This window comes from Dicentrarchus labrax, unplaced genomic scaffold (genome assembly GCF_905237075.1).
Source record: "Dicentrarchus labrax unplaced genomic scaffold, dlabrax2021, whole genome shotgun sequence".
Lineage (NCBI taxonomy): Eukaryota > Metazoa > Chordata > Actinopteri > Moronidae > Dicentrarchus > Dicentrarchus labrax.
In genome coordinates, this window is record NW_026136723.1 from 11875120 (window position 1) to 11895271 (window position 20152).

The following is a 20152-nucleotide window of genomic DNA, read 5'->3' on the forward strand; positions in this document are numbered from 1 at the left end:
CAAATAGTAAACAGTGTTTGACAATACAACAGCATGACATTGTATGCCCATATGCACACACAAAAAGATGCATTTATGTCCTACCGGGGGGCCTGCTACTCCGATTCCCATAGGCCCCTGTGGTCCTGAAGGTCCGACATCTCCCGTGGAGCCCTATAAACAAAAAACACTCACAGTGTAAGTCACATGCTTTCATTGTTTCAACCAAAATGAGGCACATTTGATTGTATATTGCAACAATAAGTTGGGCTTCCACCTCTTTAATTTATGCTACCTTTGCACCTGCAGGGCCAACAGGGCCAGTCAATCCTCTGGCTCCAGGAGGTCCCTGCACAAAACACACCAGTTAGACCAAAATCTAGATCTAGTGTAGAAAAAGTAGGGCTTGAGAAATATGAGAGAAACTTACTACAAGTCCTGGTATCCCTCTTGGTCCCTCTTCACCCTATGACATACATCACAAAGAGAAAGGATAAAGAAAGGCAGGAGGTTTAGGTGGTCTGGTGAATAAACAAAGAGTGGAGATTTTGGTGAGGAAGCCTGGCTACGTGAGATGTTTCACAGAGCAGTAGTAGGGGAGGACTGGCTTCCTGATGTTAACAAAGTAATGAAGATTCCACAATGAATCAAAGGATTTTAGAGAGAACGGCCCAGGATTATTTTTAGACAGTTATTTACAACCTCATGACTTAATTGTTAGATCTAAGAGGCAGAAAAAACACTGATATCATGGGAAAATATGGTGTTCATTATGGAGATCACAGCAGGATCTCATCCATCTAGGAGCTCTGTTTTGCCTGACAGAGTGGCTGCTGACATAAAACTTCTTTATTGAACCAGATGGGTTTTTTAAAGTACACATCAGCCTTACTTGTGGTCCTTGAAGGCCAACTCCTGCAACTCCAGCTTCTCCCTACAGGGTGCACAGAACAACATAGATGAGAATCTGTCAGTGATATACGAGTAGACACAATGCTCTGCATGTATTCAAAAATATGGTAATACACCTTGCTTCCTTTGGGACCAGCAGGCCCCTGCACACCTGGTAAGCCTGGTTTTCCCTGAAAGGAAACATGTAAGATGATCATCAGCAATTCCCATAGTACAGAGAGCCAGGGGTAAATAAATAAATACACAGTCTCCTTACATTTTTTCCAGGCTTCCCTTCTCCTGGGGCACCAGGTTCTCCTCTCTCTCCTTTGGGGCCTGGCACAGCTACACCATCACCCACTGCACTGCCCGGAGAAGGACAGCTGGTACAAGCATCACCCTGAGAAAATATAATAAGTTAAAAAATTTTAGTGTTATCATTTAGCCAATCAGTGTCCGTTTTTAACCACTGGAATCCATCACTGTTGTCTTCATGGATGGAGAGACAAAAGCCATACAAACTCAAGAAGTCCCAACTAGATCTCTGTCACTTATAGTCAGTGGAAAGGAATAAGGACTGTAGAGAAAACATGGCTGCTACTCTGTACCTTCTCTCCCTTCAAGCCCGATAGTCCGTCCCGACCAGACTCTCCAGGCAATCCTGGGACTCCAGGAGCTCCATCCATCCCCTTTTCTCCTCGATCTCCTTGTTCACCCTGGTAACATTGCAATATGATGATGAGAGGCCGTGATAGTCAACTATGTACTGTAGCTTTCACAGTGCTTACATTAAAAGGTACCTTGTGCACATTTTAAAGCACTAGTACTGCTATTGAGCAACGTTTTACGACTGGGTGCGGGTTCTGTTTGTATCAAGGACACTCAAGCACGCACCACTGGTCTCACAATATTCCACTAATCAACAGTTGGTGGGGGTATGCACCAAGAAACAAAGCAATGCACCAGCAAATCCATACAGAAGAAGACTTCCAACAAGTAAACAGGGATGTAAATAATGTAGGATTTAAAATATTCTTAATTCCACTGTGTAAATGTTTGATGAGCAAAGAATACACTCAACATGTTTGTTATACCTCGAGGATACACACAATGAGTCTTGTGTATAACTTTGGTTTGTTTAGAAGAAAAGTCCACAAGGTACCATTCATTTCCATCTGTAATCTGTTCTGTAGCTTAATTGTTGATATTAAACTAAAGCATACCTTTTAGTATTAGTGGTTGATTTGAGGTTTTGTGTTTCATCATGAGATTTATTTACCTCTCACATGCTGATAATGGCACCAGTCTCAAAATTCTTGTATCGGTCTGGCTCTACTCTGAGGTCCAAGCAAAGTGATTGTGGGAGAGCTTCAGTGTAATTTAAAGCAGCCTCGCTCTGTTGATGGCAGATTTATTTCCTAGTTTTGGGGTAAAGTGATGTGAACGTTCCAAAAGACGGACTTGGTGACCTGAAATAAAGTGGAGTGCCTGTGCTCTCTTGAAATATTATTCAATACGATGTGGGGGGATTTTCCTGCAGACATCCTTGGTCCCAGTAGATGTCAAATTAGTTAAGAAAGTCTGACACAGTCTCTAAAGGCCACCAGTGAGTCCAAATAGATTTTGTCCATCAGGTAATGCAATAGGTTGTTTAAGGTAAGACTGTTTTCGGTATGTGGACGTTGAATTATTCAAAAAGTATACCGAATGCTCAAGAGCTGAATTTGTTGCTGGGTCATTGGTGAAAACACATACAGCTTTTTATAGAAAAGAAAATCTAAAGATCTAAAAAAAAAAAAAAAACTTTAACAGGAAACCTACCTTTGCTCCTTGTGCACCAGCAAGCCCCGGTGGGCCCTGTGTAAACAAATACAAGGTGATGTATGCATGCATGCAGATAAATGATACACATGCAGGTGTGCAGCTCATGCACACACCCACACTCCCAAACACATGTGGAGTCATTTGCTGTCATGTGAAATCCTCTGCATCCATTCAGGTAAAAATAACTGTTGACATAAAGCTAACCACAGAGGCACACAGCATGTAATTGGGAGGGGTCACAGAAGCCAACAGAGATTTATTACACTTAGTAACAGTTACGCGGTAAAAGGAGAATCCCTGCATATCCTGTTTGTACAATAAGCATTATGGTTGCTTCATCCCTCAAGGTAAAATCTTTCAGCATCTCATAATTATCACTCATCCAGATGCTGCTTAATCTGTTGGCAACAAAATAAAAGAGCTGCTTTGATTTTGTGGAATTTGTATGAAGATAAAGATGGATAATTCTGACAGTGGTATAGTATGCACTATAGACTTCTAGTGCTTATCCAAACTGTTACAAAATGATATCAAATATTGCTTCTGGTTCTGCAGGAGCTTGGTCGTAAGCTACAGTACAGCACTGTTTCATATTCATTTTTTTCAGGGTTTAAAGAACAAATACACAGTCTTGAGTATAATAAATGATAAAATATAAGAAAAACACAATAACATAATATGTAATAATATTAAGAATAATTAAAATAGTGGCAAAATATACAATTTAAACCATCCAATAAGCTCAGACGAGGGGTCAATACTACTAATAATAATAAATTCAAACATAAAGTGGGTTATCAGTCCAAAATAGGAAGTACAAACATAACTTAAATAATTTCATGTCAATTAAAGCAACAGGGATTAAAGAGACTGTATGTGCTCAGAGAACATCATACTGCCCTCTTAAGGAGAGACCAAGAAAGTGTTGAGGGGCCCTTTCATCATGGGAAATCTGAACAATCGGAAAGAATCTGACAATTCATACTGTGTGTTTCTGAGTGCACAATAGATAGCATAGGATAGCATCAGTCATTTTTCTAGACCAATTTATCAATCTCTGGTTACTTCCATTGCAAGCAGGACAACAATGCAAACACTCTCTAAGATAAACCAAGTTCCTAACTCCAAAATGTTGTGTGTGTAGTTTTGTATAAATCTAATTTGATGTAGTTTCTAGATATTATTGTGCTGGCCATCTTTTCCTTACGGAGCAATCTCACCTGTTTTCCATCAGCTCCGAGACCTGGAGGTCCGGGTGGACCCGGAGGGCCTGGTTCACCTGGCTTGCCTCTTGTTCCCTCAGGCATTTTGATGCCTGCAGGTGCGCTACCAACCTCGGCTGGCTGGCACAAACCACACTCGCCCTGGGCCAAGGCAGGGAGTCAAGACGGTTAGTTTGCATGACAATGAAGCAAAAAGATGCCAAGAGCAATACATACGTCTATGCTTACCTTCTCACCCTTAATGCCAGGAAGACCAAGCCCAGGCAGTCCTTGCTCTCCCTGTCAGAAGATAAATATAATAATTAAATGTCATGGAGTGAGATAAAGTATTAAATGGTGTAATCAGAAAATATGCACATATAGACGGGTTTCTGAGCAACATCACTGTGAGATGCTGATGCACACAACTGCATAAATTTCCAAAGTAACACGTGTAAAATGTTCAATATCACAAAAAGGAAACTTTCATAAAAAATAAAAAATGAAGAAGGTCTCTTTTCATGATCCCCTCTAGCTCACCAATAATACTTTATTGAGATGGTTTCTTATGAGTGAAGCTTTGCCTGTATATACTGCACTACTGTATAATATGATGTTTTGTACTTACATAATAGATCATAAACAGTGTTTTGTATATTTTGATGGCAAACAGCAGGTTCATACATGCTGACGTTTACTAATATAATACCTACAATAAAGGGGCTTCTGTATTTAATTTGTGCAGGCAAACAGCTGGTTTCCAGCAAATTGCTTTATTTCTGAACATTGAAAATGTCCAAGCTAACATGACACTGTCTCTACCTCGCTGCTGCACTCTTTATTGGGTAAAGGTAACTCATCTATACCTTGTAAATAATTAAAAGGTTCTGCAGTACATTATCAACAAAATTGAAATACCCTGACTACAAAAAGATCCAGAAAGCTTCACCATATAGGTTTATCACTCTATTCTCTTACCTTTGAGCCACTCTGTCCATCTTTGCCACTGGGTCCCCTTGCTCCAGGTTTTCCCTGTCATACGGACACGTTTCATTTAACAACATCACTGAATCAGGATGTGAGGTGAGACATTCTGTTCCAAAAAACTGAATCTGAACTTACCGGCTTACCATCAGCTCCTTTGCTGCCTGCACTACCCTGCAGACAAATAAAATAAATTACTATAGTATCTGAATTTCACAAATTGATAAAAATGGATGGGTCTTTTAAATTGGTAATTCACATTTCATAGTAAGGAGCACCCCACAGGCAGCCATGTCAAATGATTCTGTTTTTTCACTACCTAAGCTTTTCACTAATAAGTTCCCTGCTGAGTAAAATCCCTATGGCAGACAGTTTTGGGCCCTAAAATTAGCGCACTGCTGTGATTATCTTCCTCATGAAGTCTATTAAGAGCCCCATTCAGCAACATACCGAGTGAGTTCCCCTTATATAAGCCTAGTCTGCTATTGAGGTCACCTACTCTCAGTCCTGTTTCTTTTTATGTTACTTACCTTCTCTCCTCTAAGGCCAGGTGATCCTACATTTCCTGGTTCCCCCTGTGGAGCGGAAAAAGTGAACGATACATCATTTTAATGAAGGTTCTTATCACTGCTCACACATGCTAGCAAACACACTTACGTTAACAAAATCAGAAAATAGACACATAGTCAAAAAAAAAAAAAAAAAAAAAAAGCAATTACCCAATCAGTTTTCTTCTACCACCTTCTACCATTATGTATTATTTCCTTTCGGAGAGAGCAAAGTCCTCCAACAATAACAAGATAAGACTGTTATTGTTTTCACCTTGCTTGCGTTTATGAGCATTTCAAACTGCTCTGCTTTTTATTCAATGCTAGAATCACACTCATTCTTACAGTACTAGAACACACTTACTTGCTTTCCCTTCTGTCCAGTCCCAGGCTCTCCCTTCTCGCCCTTCTGCTGCAGGTTTTGGGCCATGACACCGGGGACGCGGTTAGCGGGTAGCTCTCCGAGAGTGGGGCACACAGAGCATGGCTCTCCCTAAAGCACGCAGACAGATCAGAGGTAGGTCAAAGGTAATCTATTACTAATTAGTCACATAAGAACTCATTCAAATGAGGTAAATTAACATAGAAATGTTTTGGTGCTCCAAGACAGGTGCAACTAATGCAACATAAAACATTATGTGTGCAGACTGGGCAATAAATCCAATGTTTCATTCACTAATTAGGGTACTCCATCTAGCTGACACCAGCCTAAAGAAGTCTAAACAAGAAATTGTTTAACCTCAAGCCTAATAAAGACACACAGCTGACCTTTTCTCCTTTGGCGCCATCTGATCCTGATTCTCCCTGCAGAATACAAAAAAAACATCCAAGAAGGCAAATTAGTTGCAGCTCACCCTGATGAGCCTGTTTGCTTCGAGATGTCCCGACATGGCACTGGAGGCAAACAGTGGGAGTATGTCAGCAGTGTGTGAGTGGGTAGGTGTGGGTGCATGGACTGGTTGGCACATATGGGTACAGTGTGTAGGAGTGCTATGTACTCTTCTTGTTTTGTGGAGATTAGTTCAGCTAGTTTGCTTGCATCTGCTTTAGAAGAGAGCCTTCTGCAATGCTGATGTTAGCATATCTGAATGTGTAGGAATGCAGATGAGTGTGTATAGGTCACGCTTCCACAGAATATGAATGAACCATAAGCTGTAAATGAATGAGGGGGAACTTTATACCTTCTGTCCTGCCTTGCCATCTGTACCTTGAGGTCCCTGGTAAATATAGGGAAAGAAAAGAGAAAAGAAGAGCAGGGATGAGCCAGAAGTAAGAGTGTTGTTAGCTCAACTTTGTTAGAGTGAGGTCATATCTCCCTCTCCCTCTCTGTTGCTCTACCTCCTTCTCCCTATGCCCTAACCAGGTATGACAGATGGATGCTGACATTATTGGAAATCGTTGCACAGAGAATCTCATAAGGCTCTAGATTTATATTCCTTTTTCCCCCCACAAATCATTCCCCATTTCACCTGCTGGGGTAAGTAGGAGGATGCAGAATGAACAGAAAGAGAAACACAATGCACAGTATGTTGAGTCCTGACTCACCGGAGAGAAAGAAAGACGCGTTAAGATTATATTAACAAAATGACCTTTGCCTTGGAGAATAAACTTTTGACAGCATATCAGGCTTTCTCTCCTTGAGCTGCTGTGAGAATTACAAGGGCAAATACAACCCCAAGGTAGAAGTAAACGCCATACCTTCCCTCAGAATGATAAGAAAAATAAAATATATACACTATCAAACAAGTGCTCAAGGTTCAATCGTCAGCTACAGCTTAGACTGTGACAACGGCTCCAAAATAAAACATGTACAAGATCGTAAATGTTAAACTGAACACTCAGGGCAGGTTCAGAATACATTATAGTTCGACATTATGGTCAAACGGTTGTACTTACAGGCAGTCCTCTCTCTCCTATTCCTGGCAATCCAGGCTCTCCTTTAAGACCTGGCTTTCCTTGCAGAGCCACTGTGTTACCCACGTCTTGAGGCAGCACAGGGCACACTTCGCACGGGTCACCCTGAAGATTGAACACACGTCACACAGGCAATATATGGATGAGAGAGCACACAGACACGCAGCTAGAGAGATTATAGACAATGTCTATCTATGGGTACCTTTTCTCCTTTATACCCTGCTGGTCCTCTTGGTCCCTATGAAAACAGCAGAATCCCAGTCAAACACTGATGTATCAGCTCACAGTGTGAATACTGTATAATGGAATCTCATGCATACATTACTGAATATAAATCTATGTTTAAAAGAGTCTCACTGGATCTCCTGGCAATCCATCGTCTCCCGTAGGTCCTGTTTCTCCCTGTTAACACATATCACTGCATTTGTCTTAAGAATAGTGTTACAGTTACTCTGAAAACCAAAAAATAAGCATATTGGTCTTTATTTTAATAGGTCAATTTTGGGATTGCTAGCCTAAGGATGGTATGAATGTCTGAATCCACATACCATTTACCTTGTACCCAACCAACATGAACCACACAAATATTTAGTTACGATGTGTATTTGCCGGTCTAGATCAGAGGTTCCTCCACAGCCCTGCCAGATAAGCTCAAGTAGTCCTTCATGATCCACCTAACCCATCATGTTCCAAATATGTTCTTATGAATGGATTGTAACTGGAGGTTATCGAACACTATTAACTACATAAACGTGGATACAATTACAGTTACAATGTGTTTTCATACACTTGAATTGTCAACGCTAGTAGGCCCAAGTTTGCACTCGTGCTACCACTAACTACCACTGGAAGAAGATTCCGATGTTTATCCATTGCTTTTAGCTATTTCTACTGTTTGTCAATTACTTTTAGTTAACTATTTCAACTGTTTATCCATCACTTTTAGCTATTTCAACTGTTTATTGCTTATCTATAGCAACTATATCAACTGTTTGTTCACTACTTTTAGCAATTTCAATGGTTCATCCATTACTTTTAGCTAACTATTTAAACTGTTTATCCATTTTAAACTATTTAAATGGTTTATCCAGTACTATTAACAATTTCAATTGTTTATTTCCAGCTTACTATTTCAACCATTTATCTATTCACTTTGGCCAACTATTTTACCTGTTAATCTGATACTTTGAGCAAACTATGTTATCTTTTCTGCTCACATGCTAACAAGGGGAGTCCTACAATATTCATAAGTCCTTTGTCGAAGGGTGAACATACCTTTTCTCCTTTTGCACCACCAGGAGGGCCCTGACAGGAAAAAAGTACATCAGTCTTTTCAAATGCATTTCTTAGCACACTTTTAGCCTTCTGTCAAGGGCAATGAATGCTGCACCAAAAGAAGGAGTCCAGCCAAGTCCTACCCTGCACTTCAAAGAGCAGCATATAATAAAAGTACTTTTTGGTCAAACTGAGTAAGACGAGTGTAAGGACATGAAGGTAATCAGTAAAATGACACCATCCAGTAAGTGCATATAGGTTTCTTTTTTTTCCTTGAATTAAAAAAAACACACTTACTGGTAGGCCTGGCTTTCCAACTCCTGGTGGGCCTGGTAGTCCAGGCTTCCCTGGCTCCCCTGCCAGTCCTTCAGGACCCACCACACCTGGGGTACCCTGGAAAAACAAGTTCGACATATTAAATCCAGATTGAACTGAATGTATGTGACAGACAGGTGGATGGTAGAAACTCCCAGACTTAATGCAGACAGACCTTCTGTCCCTTGGGGCCGACTACACAGATGGACCCTGCTCGACCCTGGGAAATGGTGACAGACAGAGAGGGAAGTGACAGCATCAGTACGGGTCAGTGACATCATCAATGTCAGCCCAGAATAATCAAACAAGCTCTGCAGAAATCGTTCCCTATAACATCTTCATAAATTGTTAGAGACACTTGTTGATTCCCCTCATTTGTTTGACATTTTACAATTGGAAATGGGAAGAGGGAGAATTGTAGTCTGTAAGATGTATTATCTTCAGCGGTGCATATGCAATATTTTCTGCCTGCCTGATTCAAGTCACATCAACAAGCACATTCATATTCACAATGTCAGATGGCTGGGAGGCTTAAGAAAATCTATCCTCTGCTAAATCCATCTGTCCACGACAAGCACTTAGCCTGGTGAACAGCTAAATGTGAGAGCGTCTGATGCTGAAAACCAAGGGAATATCTCAGAGCACACACACGTTGTAATTTGTTCCTCAAAACTTTTCATGCGTCTACAGGATCACAGCACTGAACAGGGAAGATTATAAGGTTTAAGTCTTCCTGAATAGGCGCCTGCCTGTGTGAGAGACGAACAGAACAGTCAATGAGGCAGCATTGATTGTGCAAGCTTTGTTGCTTTAGCCTAATCTAACAGGCATTAACAGGCCGACTTAACGCCATGGGAGAGAGGAGGGGGAGAACGGATATCAATGGGAGTCTGAGCTTAAAGAGTAATACCGTATAAGTTTACTGAATATCCACTCTTAGCCTGATAAAACTGGCTGTGTAAGTGGATGTGTGTGTGTTTGTGAGCGGTTGCTCACTTTAGCATTTATGGTATTGAAAATATATAATTCAAGCAAACTGTTTGACTTAACCTCAAAGCAAATGTCATGCCTGAAGACACTTTGACTGATTCTTATTACAGAAACTCTGCAAGAGAGCAAAAGAGACAAAAAACTACAAAATACAAAAACACCTACGTCCTTCCCAGGAGTGCCTGTGAGGCCCTGTGGACCGAGCTCTCCCTTCTGACCTTTATCTCCCTAGACAGAGCCAGAACACAAAAGGTGAGAGAGGGAGACAAGTGAAAATAATAGGGGGTTAAAAATTAATTAGATGATCATTAAAAGGTCATATCTTCATTATTCATCATGGAAAGTTTCTTAAACCTTTTACCTTGTACCCAACTGCTTCGCCCCAGTTGGCAGGCAGCCCCTGTGGAGAGAAGGAATGGAGACAAGGCCCAGATCAATGACCTGGCGCTAAAGAGACATCACACACACACCACTGGAGCATAGCAAACAACACAGTGACCAGTCAGCAACCCGTGTGGACTACCAGCTGGGCCCATATGCTCCACTCACACACACTGACACACACACACAAAACGGGGAAACAATCAATATTCTCCTTGCAATTATCTGAGTTCTATATAGGTGCCTGCACACATACTTCATACACACACAATGAACCACCAATAAATAAACATACAATGCACACACTCATGCCCACCGCATAATTAATGTTGGGACTGGATGCTTGAAAATGAGGTTTTGAATAAGGATCAAACTAAATAGTTGAAGGGTTAGAGGGGTTGGGAGGCAGTGGGATTTGGTGCTGTAACCTGTGGCAGAAGATTGGCACTCACCGACTCGCCTTTCTCTCCCTTCTGGCCCTTGGATCCCTCTGTGCACTGAGGTTAGAGACACTTGGTTGGCATGTATTATCACAGACCACTTTCTGGCCAAATTCAGGTTCATACTGTGCTGCATGCCAAATAACGAGACAATGCTTTCCTGCAAAACGAGGCACGCTGCGAGAGAGAGAGAGAGAGAGAGAGAGAGAGAGAGAGAGAGAGAGAGAGAGAGAGAGAAAGAGACGCAATGGAAAAGTTACTTACCGGACCTGAATGGGAGCCAGAGCAGCCGTCACCCTAAGATGGAGAGAGAGGGAGAAGAATAATGATTGCTTGTGGTTGAGGAATAGAATCAGTGAGCGCTGAAGAATGTATATCAGCTAGGTGGTGGCTTGATCCATAGCCAGCATCATATTAGGGCCATCAAAGGATGTGTGTACAAGTGTGTATGATTGTTCAGTGCTAGGCATGTCTGGGCACATGTGATGACATCACACATTCCACTGATATTAGTCTACATCTATATGTCCTGTCTTTCACACTTACCCGGTCGCCTTTTTCCCCTTTCAACCCAGAAACACCACCAAGGTTGACTACCTGCAACACACACACGCATAGTTACACACTCTGCAGTGTTATATTATTGACATGTTCTAATGGAAAGAAGTGAAAGTAAAGATCAGTGGACCCTTACATTTTCTTCCCTATTCAGGAGTAAACAACCTGCACACTACAGACAGACAGACACAGAGAGAGAGCAGAATTATCACACTGTTTTCACTGAAGAAAAGAAGTGTGTCTGAGTAAAAGGAAGCTTGTGAAGGGAGGACATGGGTTGTAGTTTCTGTGATCACCAGGTGGTGACACTGTTACACAAAACTAAACTGTGGGCTGAACCCCTGTGCTGCTACAGTATGCAGTTAAAAAGGATGAGAGGTGGGCAAGTGGGCCACACACACACACACACACACACACACACACACACACACACACACACACACATTCAGACATACACGTGCATATACACACTCACACGTTTCCCATGGGAGACGGAGATCAATAGGAATGTCTGATTCCCACAGCACAGGAGTGAGCAGACCAGCTGCTCCTCACAGGAGGGAGGGCACACACACACAGACGCACACACATACCAAATAAGGATAACCATTATAAATAACTGAAGCATTTTTAGCAGAAGCGAGTAATTAAAGCAGAATCCCTCACCCGGTGTTTTTGGGAGTCACACCGGGAAGTTTACATAAATTGAAGCCGTGACTATGAGCTTGCTGAGACGACGAAAGGGGGCTAGTAACAGCACAGAAACGATGTGTAATTCTCCCTCCCTCTCCCCCACCCCCTCCCGTCTTACAAGACTACAAATCTATCAATGGCTGGCAAGACCAGCCTTAATGGCGAGTCACTCTTTCCGAGCTCCTGTCTGACCATGGGCTTAGTCAAGTCCTCATATAGTTCCACTTAAAACCTCAGTGGCTTTTGTTGTTAATTCTCTACATTGAACTTTGAAATGGAAAAGTCAGATGACTGTAAAAGGAAAGCACAGTGTCTCCGACTGTGTATAAGAAAATAGCACTGAAATATCCTTGTAATTGAGCCCACTTTGCTGTCTTTATTACACTTAATTAGTTAAGATTAATTAACTGAGAGCTGGATCGAACATCCAAACACCTTATGCTCACTGTATAGCACACTGTTATCTCCACAGATGCTGTTTTTGTTGTTTGTATTTATACTGTATGAGATGCAGTGGTGATGAATGTCCAAACTGTGTCTCTCTTCTCCCTCTCTCACTCCCACGTTCGTCTTCCTTGTCATCTCTTTTCACTCAGCCTTCTCTGTGCTGGACCATTGGCCGTCCCTGGATCTCTCTCACTCTCCCCTGGCTGTCAGTGCCTCATTCCAGATGTTTTGGATCTGGATTTTCATCTTCCAGGACATTCAACCTCTCCTCTTGTCTTACTCTCTCTGCTCTCTCCTCTCTCTTTACCTCTTCAGCGATTGTGTACTCTGTCATCTTTGGAGGTCTCCCCGATGCAGAGGAGGTTGTGTGGCTCTGGTCCTATCTGTTTGACGGCACCTGTAAGTTGCTTGATGCCAGATCCATATTCCCTCCTCTATTGCTCTTCCTGAGGTTTCTTCCATTTTTTTGCCCAAGAACAGAGGGTGTTGTATGCTATATAGATTGTAAAGCCCCTTGAAAATAAAATAAGCACCCTATTGTGCTAAAACACATCCAGCAGAGACAGCCCGCATTGAGAATCGTGTTTAAGCTCACCTGACAAATTTACCACCAGTATTCACTCTCCATTTAGCTTTGTTTTGGTCTCTACCTACTCCTAGTTATTTAACTGGTCCAGCTAGTTTAGCTAGTTGCTAACTATCTATTTGCTGAAAAGCTCTGACATTCAACATTCAGTTTGTTTGTCATTACAAGCAATTAGCAATTAGTACTATTATTAATTATTATTATTACTATTAGTAATATATTAAAATGTAGTTGAGTGCAGCTTTAAGTCTATCAGTTTCTATAATTGGCAGTGCAAAAATTTCAAATTTTGTCAGTATCCTAGTTAGTAGTGTCATATAAAAGTATTTAACATCCAATTAAATTGGCTCACTTTTTGACATCCAACATCCCAATACACTGGCACTCATTCTACATTATGTATGCCAACACCTATGCTCATTTATTAGCTTAAACATCTCAAAAGACAGGCTGAATTTTTGGCACCAACATCCTGTTAGTGAGCCTTGTTCTTTGGTATTAAACATCCCAATGGGGATGTTTTTTTGGCACTGTCTCTCTTACTGCCAGTTAATTGACAGAACAAGGGCAAGACCCAGCGCACAATAATGAAAATCTAACATCAGTATAAACACCCTACATTAAAAATATACAGCATCAATTGTATTTGGGGTTTATGTTTAAGTACCACTTTCCCACATGCATGATACCTTATTCTAACGCATGGTCTAATGGCATAGAAAAGAAGTACATGCTGGGATTTTAGTTCAGGAATACCCCTTTGTGTTAATATATTCCTGCTGATTGGTGGGGCTCAACCTCATATAACCAAGAAACCACAGATGTAGTTGGAACAAGCTCTAGAAGAACAGCTTTAGCAGCATGACACTGTAATGAAAATTGGTGTCTGACGGAGCTTTAGGATTGTGCGGCAGAAGCCGAATCTATCCGTTATTCATACCATTTGTTATCATAATCACATTAATGCATAGGCCTGCTTGGCATATTTGTCGGTATTTGTGCTGCAGTGCATAATATCAGGTAGTATTATCAATTGATTCCTATGGGTACTGTAATATGCCTATTTTTACCTTGTCGCCTGTGTAATTTGACCAAATTAAATTCACATAACATAAGAAAAGTCACTTTTGTTTCTTTGCAACTGTGTGCCCCCAGTGGCAGGGCAAGCTGTGCGCTCCAACCCAGGTAATAACCTACATTGAGGAAGTCAGGGGAGGCGACCAGCTGCATTAGTAAGCACACACAGGAGCAACATAATGAAGCGTCTGGAGTTCTGTATTCTATTTGTGAACAGAACATGCCTATTGTAGGTGAATGACAAAATTAATAGGCAGCAGCAACTCCCGACTGAGACTCAGCGCATAATGAGGTGTAAATCAGTCCTCGGTCAGTCAGCAAGCCGAAGGGAGGGAGGGAGGAAGGAGGAAATAGAGAAAGACCTCATGCACAGCACACATACACGCATATGGCCTGCATATTGTGCTCCTATTTGAATTTCAGCAGCACATACATGTTGGAAACCTCTTTATCAATCCATATGCTTGCTAATCCTGGAGTGTATTTCCTGATGTACTGGGTTAAAGGAAGGGTACACATTGGTCCGTCCACACTGGGAAGAGTCTGCAATTTACCTAACCTGCAGCACATCTTTGGACTGTGGGAGCTCGAGGCTTGCTTTGAGGCGCCCATCTTGGTCTGAACCACTGTGGCATACCACAAGTCTCATTATAAATTCAATACTGTACTGTGTGTGTGTGTGTGTGTGTGTGTGTGTGTGTGTGTGTGTGTGTGTGTGTGTGTGTGTGTGTAAAAATTGTGAGGCTTACTTTCTCTGCCATATCTTTGGATGCAAAAATGTCCTGTTGGTAGAAAGAAAGGCAGAAAGAGAAGAAAAGAAGAAAAAAGAAAGACAATGTCAGGTTTTTTTTCTTCTCAATATTACCACCATATTGGGCTTCACATTGGTACATTGGTTGCTAATATATCATTATTCTAATATTCAACTGTTGAATCCATCAGCTTTAAAGGCCATTCACTCCATTGTAGCAGCACTGCAACTTACTTCATGTTGTAGCCCTACCGCTTTCTCAAACCTTTGAACATATATTTACATTACCAGTCACTGGAAGCTCTGCTGTTCATAGTGACTGAATCACTTAAAGTTGTTCCCAGGAATAGCAGCAATTGCATTTGACAGTCTCTATAATGTCAACATCATATGACATCTTTGCTGTTGTTTAACTGCTGCATGTGCAGTGCATCCCTTTAAACCTTGTTGCCATTACAATTCATTGCATCAGATACACAACAAAGAAAAGAGACATAAGGGCCATCTTGGTTTCACACACGGGTCATTAACAGCCATTCTTTATTCTGGGTGGAAAAAAGGAGATAAAAGAGGATGAGGAGAGAGAGAGAAAGAAAAGTACTTTACCTCTAGAGCCCAGAGGCAAATGAAGAGATGGACCCTGCTGTGCACAGAGTTACAAATCAGGCAAGAAAGTCAACAACAAGAAACATGGAGAACAGACTGGAAAACTGAATGGAAATAATTTATTCAAGGTGGCAAGGAGAAAAATAAGGAAGAGTTTCAGCAAAGGGGGGAAGGGAGAAGACATTTTACAGCTGGTTTTAGACTGCAACATAAAAAAGGTGAAACACTAAGACACAAAGAACCCTTTGGGTCTTCTGAGAACTAGATGACCTTTCAGTTGGGAGCTGGGTTGAAAGCAAGAAAAACTAAGCTTACAGTGTTGGAAAATACAGAACAGTGTGGGTGAGATTTGTCATACCTCAGGAAGGCAGGTACTGTGACCCACACACAGACATAAGCAATGGTACACATACCTCTGTACCAAACCTGATTTGACTAGTAGTGGGAAAGACACATTGTTTCACATCACCATAAGATGCAGTTTTTACTGTTTGTCAGATAAGTAAGTAAATCCCGAATCTTCAGGGACCAGCTTGAGGCATCAGTCGTTACAAACTAATTGTGTTCTGCCAAACCTTGTTCAAACAAAACACAATTTTAAATTCTAGTGGAAATCCCAAAGACGCCAAATAGGCGGAATTTTGGGGACATGTATAAAGAAATGAACTAGGTATCTAGGATATTTCATATTGATGGAATGGTGCACACATCAAAAAAACATCTTGGGTTAAATATTTTGCTTAGTGTAAGCATTATTTAACTGTGATTTCATGGCAACTACAGGCATAACCCCCTGTTAAACCACACCCTGTCATTACACTTTGATTTTTGAACAGAATAAACAACACAAAATGAAAATTAATTAAACATTAGAGCTGCCGGTAGGCAGATTTTGGTAACTTTGGAGAAAGCCAGGCTAGATGTTTCCCTCTGTTCCCAGTCTTTGTGTTCAGCTAAGCTTAATGAATGCTGGTGGTAGCTTCCTATTTCCCGTCAGACATAAGAGTGGTATCAATCTTATGTAATTCTTGGCAAGAAGGCAAATATGTATCTGTCCTGAAATATGAAACTATTGCTTTCAAGGATTTTGCATTGCCCCCCTATAAAATTGTCAGATTTACGATGGACATAAAACTAGAATTACCGCGCCGCGTGGTACGTCTTTGCCAACCAGTCAAGTAGCAGTTTACATTCATGTCTGTCTAGACTCATAGAATATATGCAGTGAAACATTTCTTGCACTGAAGGAATAGAATAAAATGGCTAAATGTAAGTTGTCACTATATTGATAATACATATGTATGATTCCAGTGAATATACATTACACATGTACTTGATTACTATGTAAAGATGAATTCTTACAAAGTATAGCTATACAAAATGTGGTGCTTTGTTTTCTAGTGGAATTTTGAGATGCAACAGATCTCTATGACCTGTAGGTGAAAGTGACACACAGGATCGCCATTAGCTAGACACACTCCAATATGTAGTTTGAAGTCACATGATTCCGAATTCAGATTGAAGCACAAAGTGAAAGGCAGAATCGATAAGGTGGAAAAATGAAAAGCCATACAGAGCTAGTTATTGTATTACTCATTGTATCATCTCAGTCAACATGTGTGTGAAATCTGAAATTAATTCTTAAATTATAGCGAAAATATCCCATCTGGAAGTCACAATGACCTATGACCTTTGAGTCAAAAGTGACACCAATTCAGTGTCCAACCAACTTTGAAATATGGTCACAATCTCCCCTTCTGTTCCTAAGATACCGTGTTGAATAAGGGCCAAATAGTGTTTTTCCAAGCCATTATGGAGTTGACCATTGACCTTTTGGGTAAAAAATGTAATCATTTCAAATTCATAAATACAGCATAAATACATGAGTTATGACCAAAAACATGTCTGTTGAGGTCATTTTGAGGTCACAGTGACCTTTGACATTTGAGTCAAAAGTGTCACCAATTCATTGTCCAACCAGTTCTAATACATATTCATCAATTCTTCAGTTATGGCCAAAAACATGTCACAGTGACCTTGACACTTGAGCTCAGCAAAATCTAATCAGTTCATCCTTGAGTCCAAGTGGACGTTTGTGTAAAATTTGAGGAAATGTGAAGGTGATGGACAACCTGGAAACATGATGACTCCAGCCAAGGCTATCATCAGCGTAAAGCCAGTATGATCAGTATGTTGCAGCAGAAGCAGAGTATATCTTTTTTACCCTCCCATGCATTCTTTGCTCTTGTCAAAACGTGCCTACATTAGCAACAATGCAACTCAACCATTGACTGTTCAGTTGGAGATTCAGGTGTGTTATGCTAGTAGCAGCTAATGTAGCCTTAGGCAGAGATGAGGAGCCGGCAGTAGAGGTCAAAACAGGGTTAAGCTGAAACCCAGTTTGAAACCCTGTGCTCACTTCATAGCGGTAATGTACTGTATTCTTCCCACATACAGAACACATGACATTCCACGTATGCTGAGCTTAATGCGCTGTAACTCAGTGAGGCTTACTTTAATGGAAGCAGTGCTATGGCTCGGTAACATCTGGCTTGCACACTGGAATCTTGGATTGTTTTATTCGTTTACTGTGTACAAAGCTAACATACAGCTAAAAATAGAAAGTGAGTCTGGGCATGTATGCGCATGTGTGTGTACGTGGCTGTGAAACAGAGCAAAGGAGAAAGGAGACAATGTAAAACATGGGAAATGAGTAGGGATGTAATGATGTATCGCTAGACAGTTAAATCGCGATAGAAATATGTGAAGATTGGTGAGACGAAAAAAAAATCATGATACTTTTTTTAAACAGCAGAGGGCACTATTTACTTTTAACTTTGCTTGTTCTACGTCCTATGTCACTCGTGTCCGTAGCTGTATCAATGCCCCAAAACATCAGTTCCACTTTTTATAATGAAAAGGAAATATGCATTGTTTTGTTTAGTTTAGTCTATACCTCAATAATAAAAACGTATTCAAAATATATTTAGTAGATATCTGTCTAAGAAATGAAGGAATCTTTTTCAGTCACAATGTGTATTCAATCTTTTTTTTCTCTCTCAGTTGTGAGAAAATCATATCACAAAATCAGTATCATGAATTGTATTGAATCGTGACCTGAGTGCATTGTTACATCCCTAGAAATTAGGACAGACGTGTCTGGGCTGCATTCATGGTAGTTACGCATCTGCAAGGAGGAAGATGGCAGTAACATTACTATCGTACTATGAAATCATAATCCACGTATAAACACTCAGTCTGCAGCAATTGATAGCAGAGAAGAAAGAGAGAAAGGATGACAGGTGAGAGAAAGAGAGAAACACAGAGTGAGATGGCATGCTTGAGTTATTGTAACTGTGTCTGGCTGAAGCCATCTGCGGGATTGATTATGGTGTCCTGAAGTCTGCCAGAGCTCTAAGTTAACACCAGCACTCCACAAGACAAACACCAGGCCCTAATGAATAGATAATTGGATATAGATCCCATTAATATGAATGATGGGACAAGCGGGTGTGGAAACAAAACTAAATTGCCTTTACATTATACTGGACAAACTTCATGTATCAGGCAGCACTGAAGCAACCATAAAAAACACCAAGAAATTTTGCGGGAAAACTGCTCCCATGTGTTGCATAAGGCTCTATTTGTCATGCATCTGACACTGTCCCCGGACACTTTGAACGATTGCTACCAGCAGACTTAACTGAACTGAAGTCTTAAAAAATAAAAACTCAGACTGCAGCAGAGTTGAAAACGTGTTTTCCACAGAGTTTCAAAGGAAAACAACTGCGTCATTTGGTAGTAACTCCCACAGGCTGGTGTTTGCTTGCCAGCAGGAGCATCTAAGACAGCTCAAACTGTCTCAAAAGGCCAAGTGCTTATCTGTGTCTGTGTCTGATGGGAACCATGTGTTGTGATAATTCAGGATGGAGGTGACAGTGTTTGTGGAATATTCTATAACATTTTCCCTCAATTTGTTACTGGATTTAGTGCTTGTCACTGATTTAAAAAAAAAAATGATAATAAGGATAAGGATTTTCAGTGTATGGTATAGTGTATGTGTGTGATCAGGTTTCACATTGCTTTGAATGCTGAATCTTTCTTTGTGTGCATTTATGCTAAGATGAGCACAGGATTTGATTTACCTGGTTAAAGGTGTTTTCCAATAGGTCATTCTCAGCAGCACGGCGGCTCTTGGGAGCATCTGGTGGGCACTGCAAACATAAAATGTACGCATTGTTTAAGACAAGGTTAAAGAACACTTGTGATTTCCAACCTGAATCCAATAATTCTACTCCGTGCAAGATGTTAAAATCAAACATAACATTTTTTGGAGACATAGAACTCGTCATCTGGCAAAAGTGAAATATTAACTGATTTAGTGTTTCACAATATATTGGCCAGGTTTTGTAATATTGCAAGACAGATTTGTTTTGTCTCTCCTTTGTGGAATGGGGAAAAAGGTAAAATCATGACTGTATCTAAAGAGAGTCTACAGCAATGTTAGTGGCTCTGTGAGGCTGCTAAATGGTAATATCAATGCCAGCATGCAGATGTTAAACAGGTATTAAATGTTTAACAGTGTTTATGTTTGCCATGTTTGCTATCTTAGTTTAGCATGCTAACATTTTCTAATTTGCATTAAATATAAAGTACAGCAGAGGCTGATGGAACCAAAGTAGTGGATCAAC

The 20152-nt window shown here is 40.8% G+C and overlaps 1 protein-coding gene across 5 annotated transcripts in view; it reads right to left on the reverse strand.

The window, feature by feature from the left end:
• The window catches only part of col16a1 (collagen, type XVI, alpha 1), a 65242-nt gene that overhangs the window by 19635 nt on the left and 25455 nt on the right, over positions 1-20152 (reverse strand). For 3 of the 5 annotated variants that reach the window (XM_051390094.1, XM_051390096.1, XM_051390093.1), the window contains exons 8-37: positions 19607-19675; positions 14854-14886; positions 11438-11473; positions 11290-11340; positions 11008-11040; positions 10756-10800; positions 10284-10322; positions 10088-10150; positions 9108-9152; positions 8915-9010; positions 8618-8647; positions 7700-7744; positions 7545-7580; positions 7325-7447; positions 6610-6645; positions 6197-6232; positions 5793-5921; positions 5411-5455; positions 5019-5054; positions 4875-4928; positions 4146-4196; positions 3915-4058; positions 2692-2727; positions 1479-1586; positions 1148-1270; positions 1008-1061; positions 872-913; positions 410-445; positions 275-328; positions 85-153 (exon numbers count right to left, since the gene is read on the reverse strand). In XM_051390094.1, the coding sequence (XP_051246054.1) occupies positions 85-153; positions 275-328; positions 410-445; positions 872-913; positions 1008-1061; positions 1148-1270; positions 1479-1586; positions 2692-2727; positions 3915-4058; positions 4146-4196; positions 4875-4928; positions 5019-5054; positions 5411-5455; positions 5793-5921; positions 6197-6232; positions 6610-6645; positions 7325-7447; positions 7545-7580; positions 7700-7744; positions 8618-8647; positions 8915-9010; positions 9108-9152; positions 10088-10150; positions 10284-10322; positions 10756-10800; positions 11008-11040; positions 11290-11340; positions 11438-11473; positions 14854-14886; positions 19607-19675 (1797 nt within the window). The remainder of the gene's footprint in view (positions 1-84; positions 154-274; positions 329-409; positions 446-871; positions 914-1007; positions 1062-1147; positions 1271-1478; positions 1587-2691; positions 2728-3914; positions 4059-4145; positions 4197-4874; positions 4929-5018; positions 5055-5410; positions 5456-5792; positions 5922-6196; positions 6233-6609; positions 6646-7324; positions 7448-7544; positions 7581-7699; positions 7745-8617; positions 8648-8914; positions 9011-9107; positions 9153-10087; positions 10151-10283; positions 10323-10755; positions 10801-11007; positions 11041-11289; positions 11341-11437; positions 11474-14853; positions 14887-19606; positions 19676-20152) is intronic. The other 2 variants (XM_051390095.1, XM_051390097.1) reach the window with 2 other exon arrangements.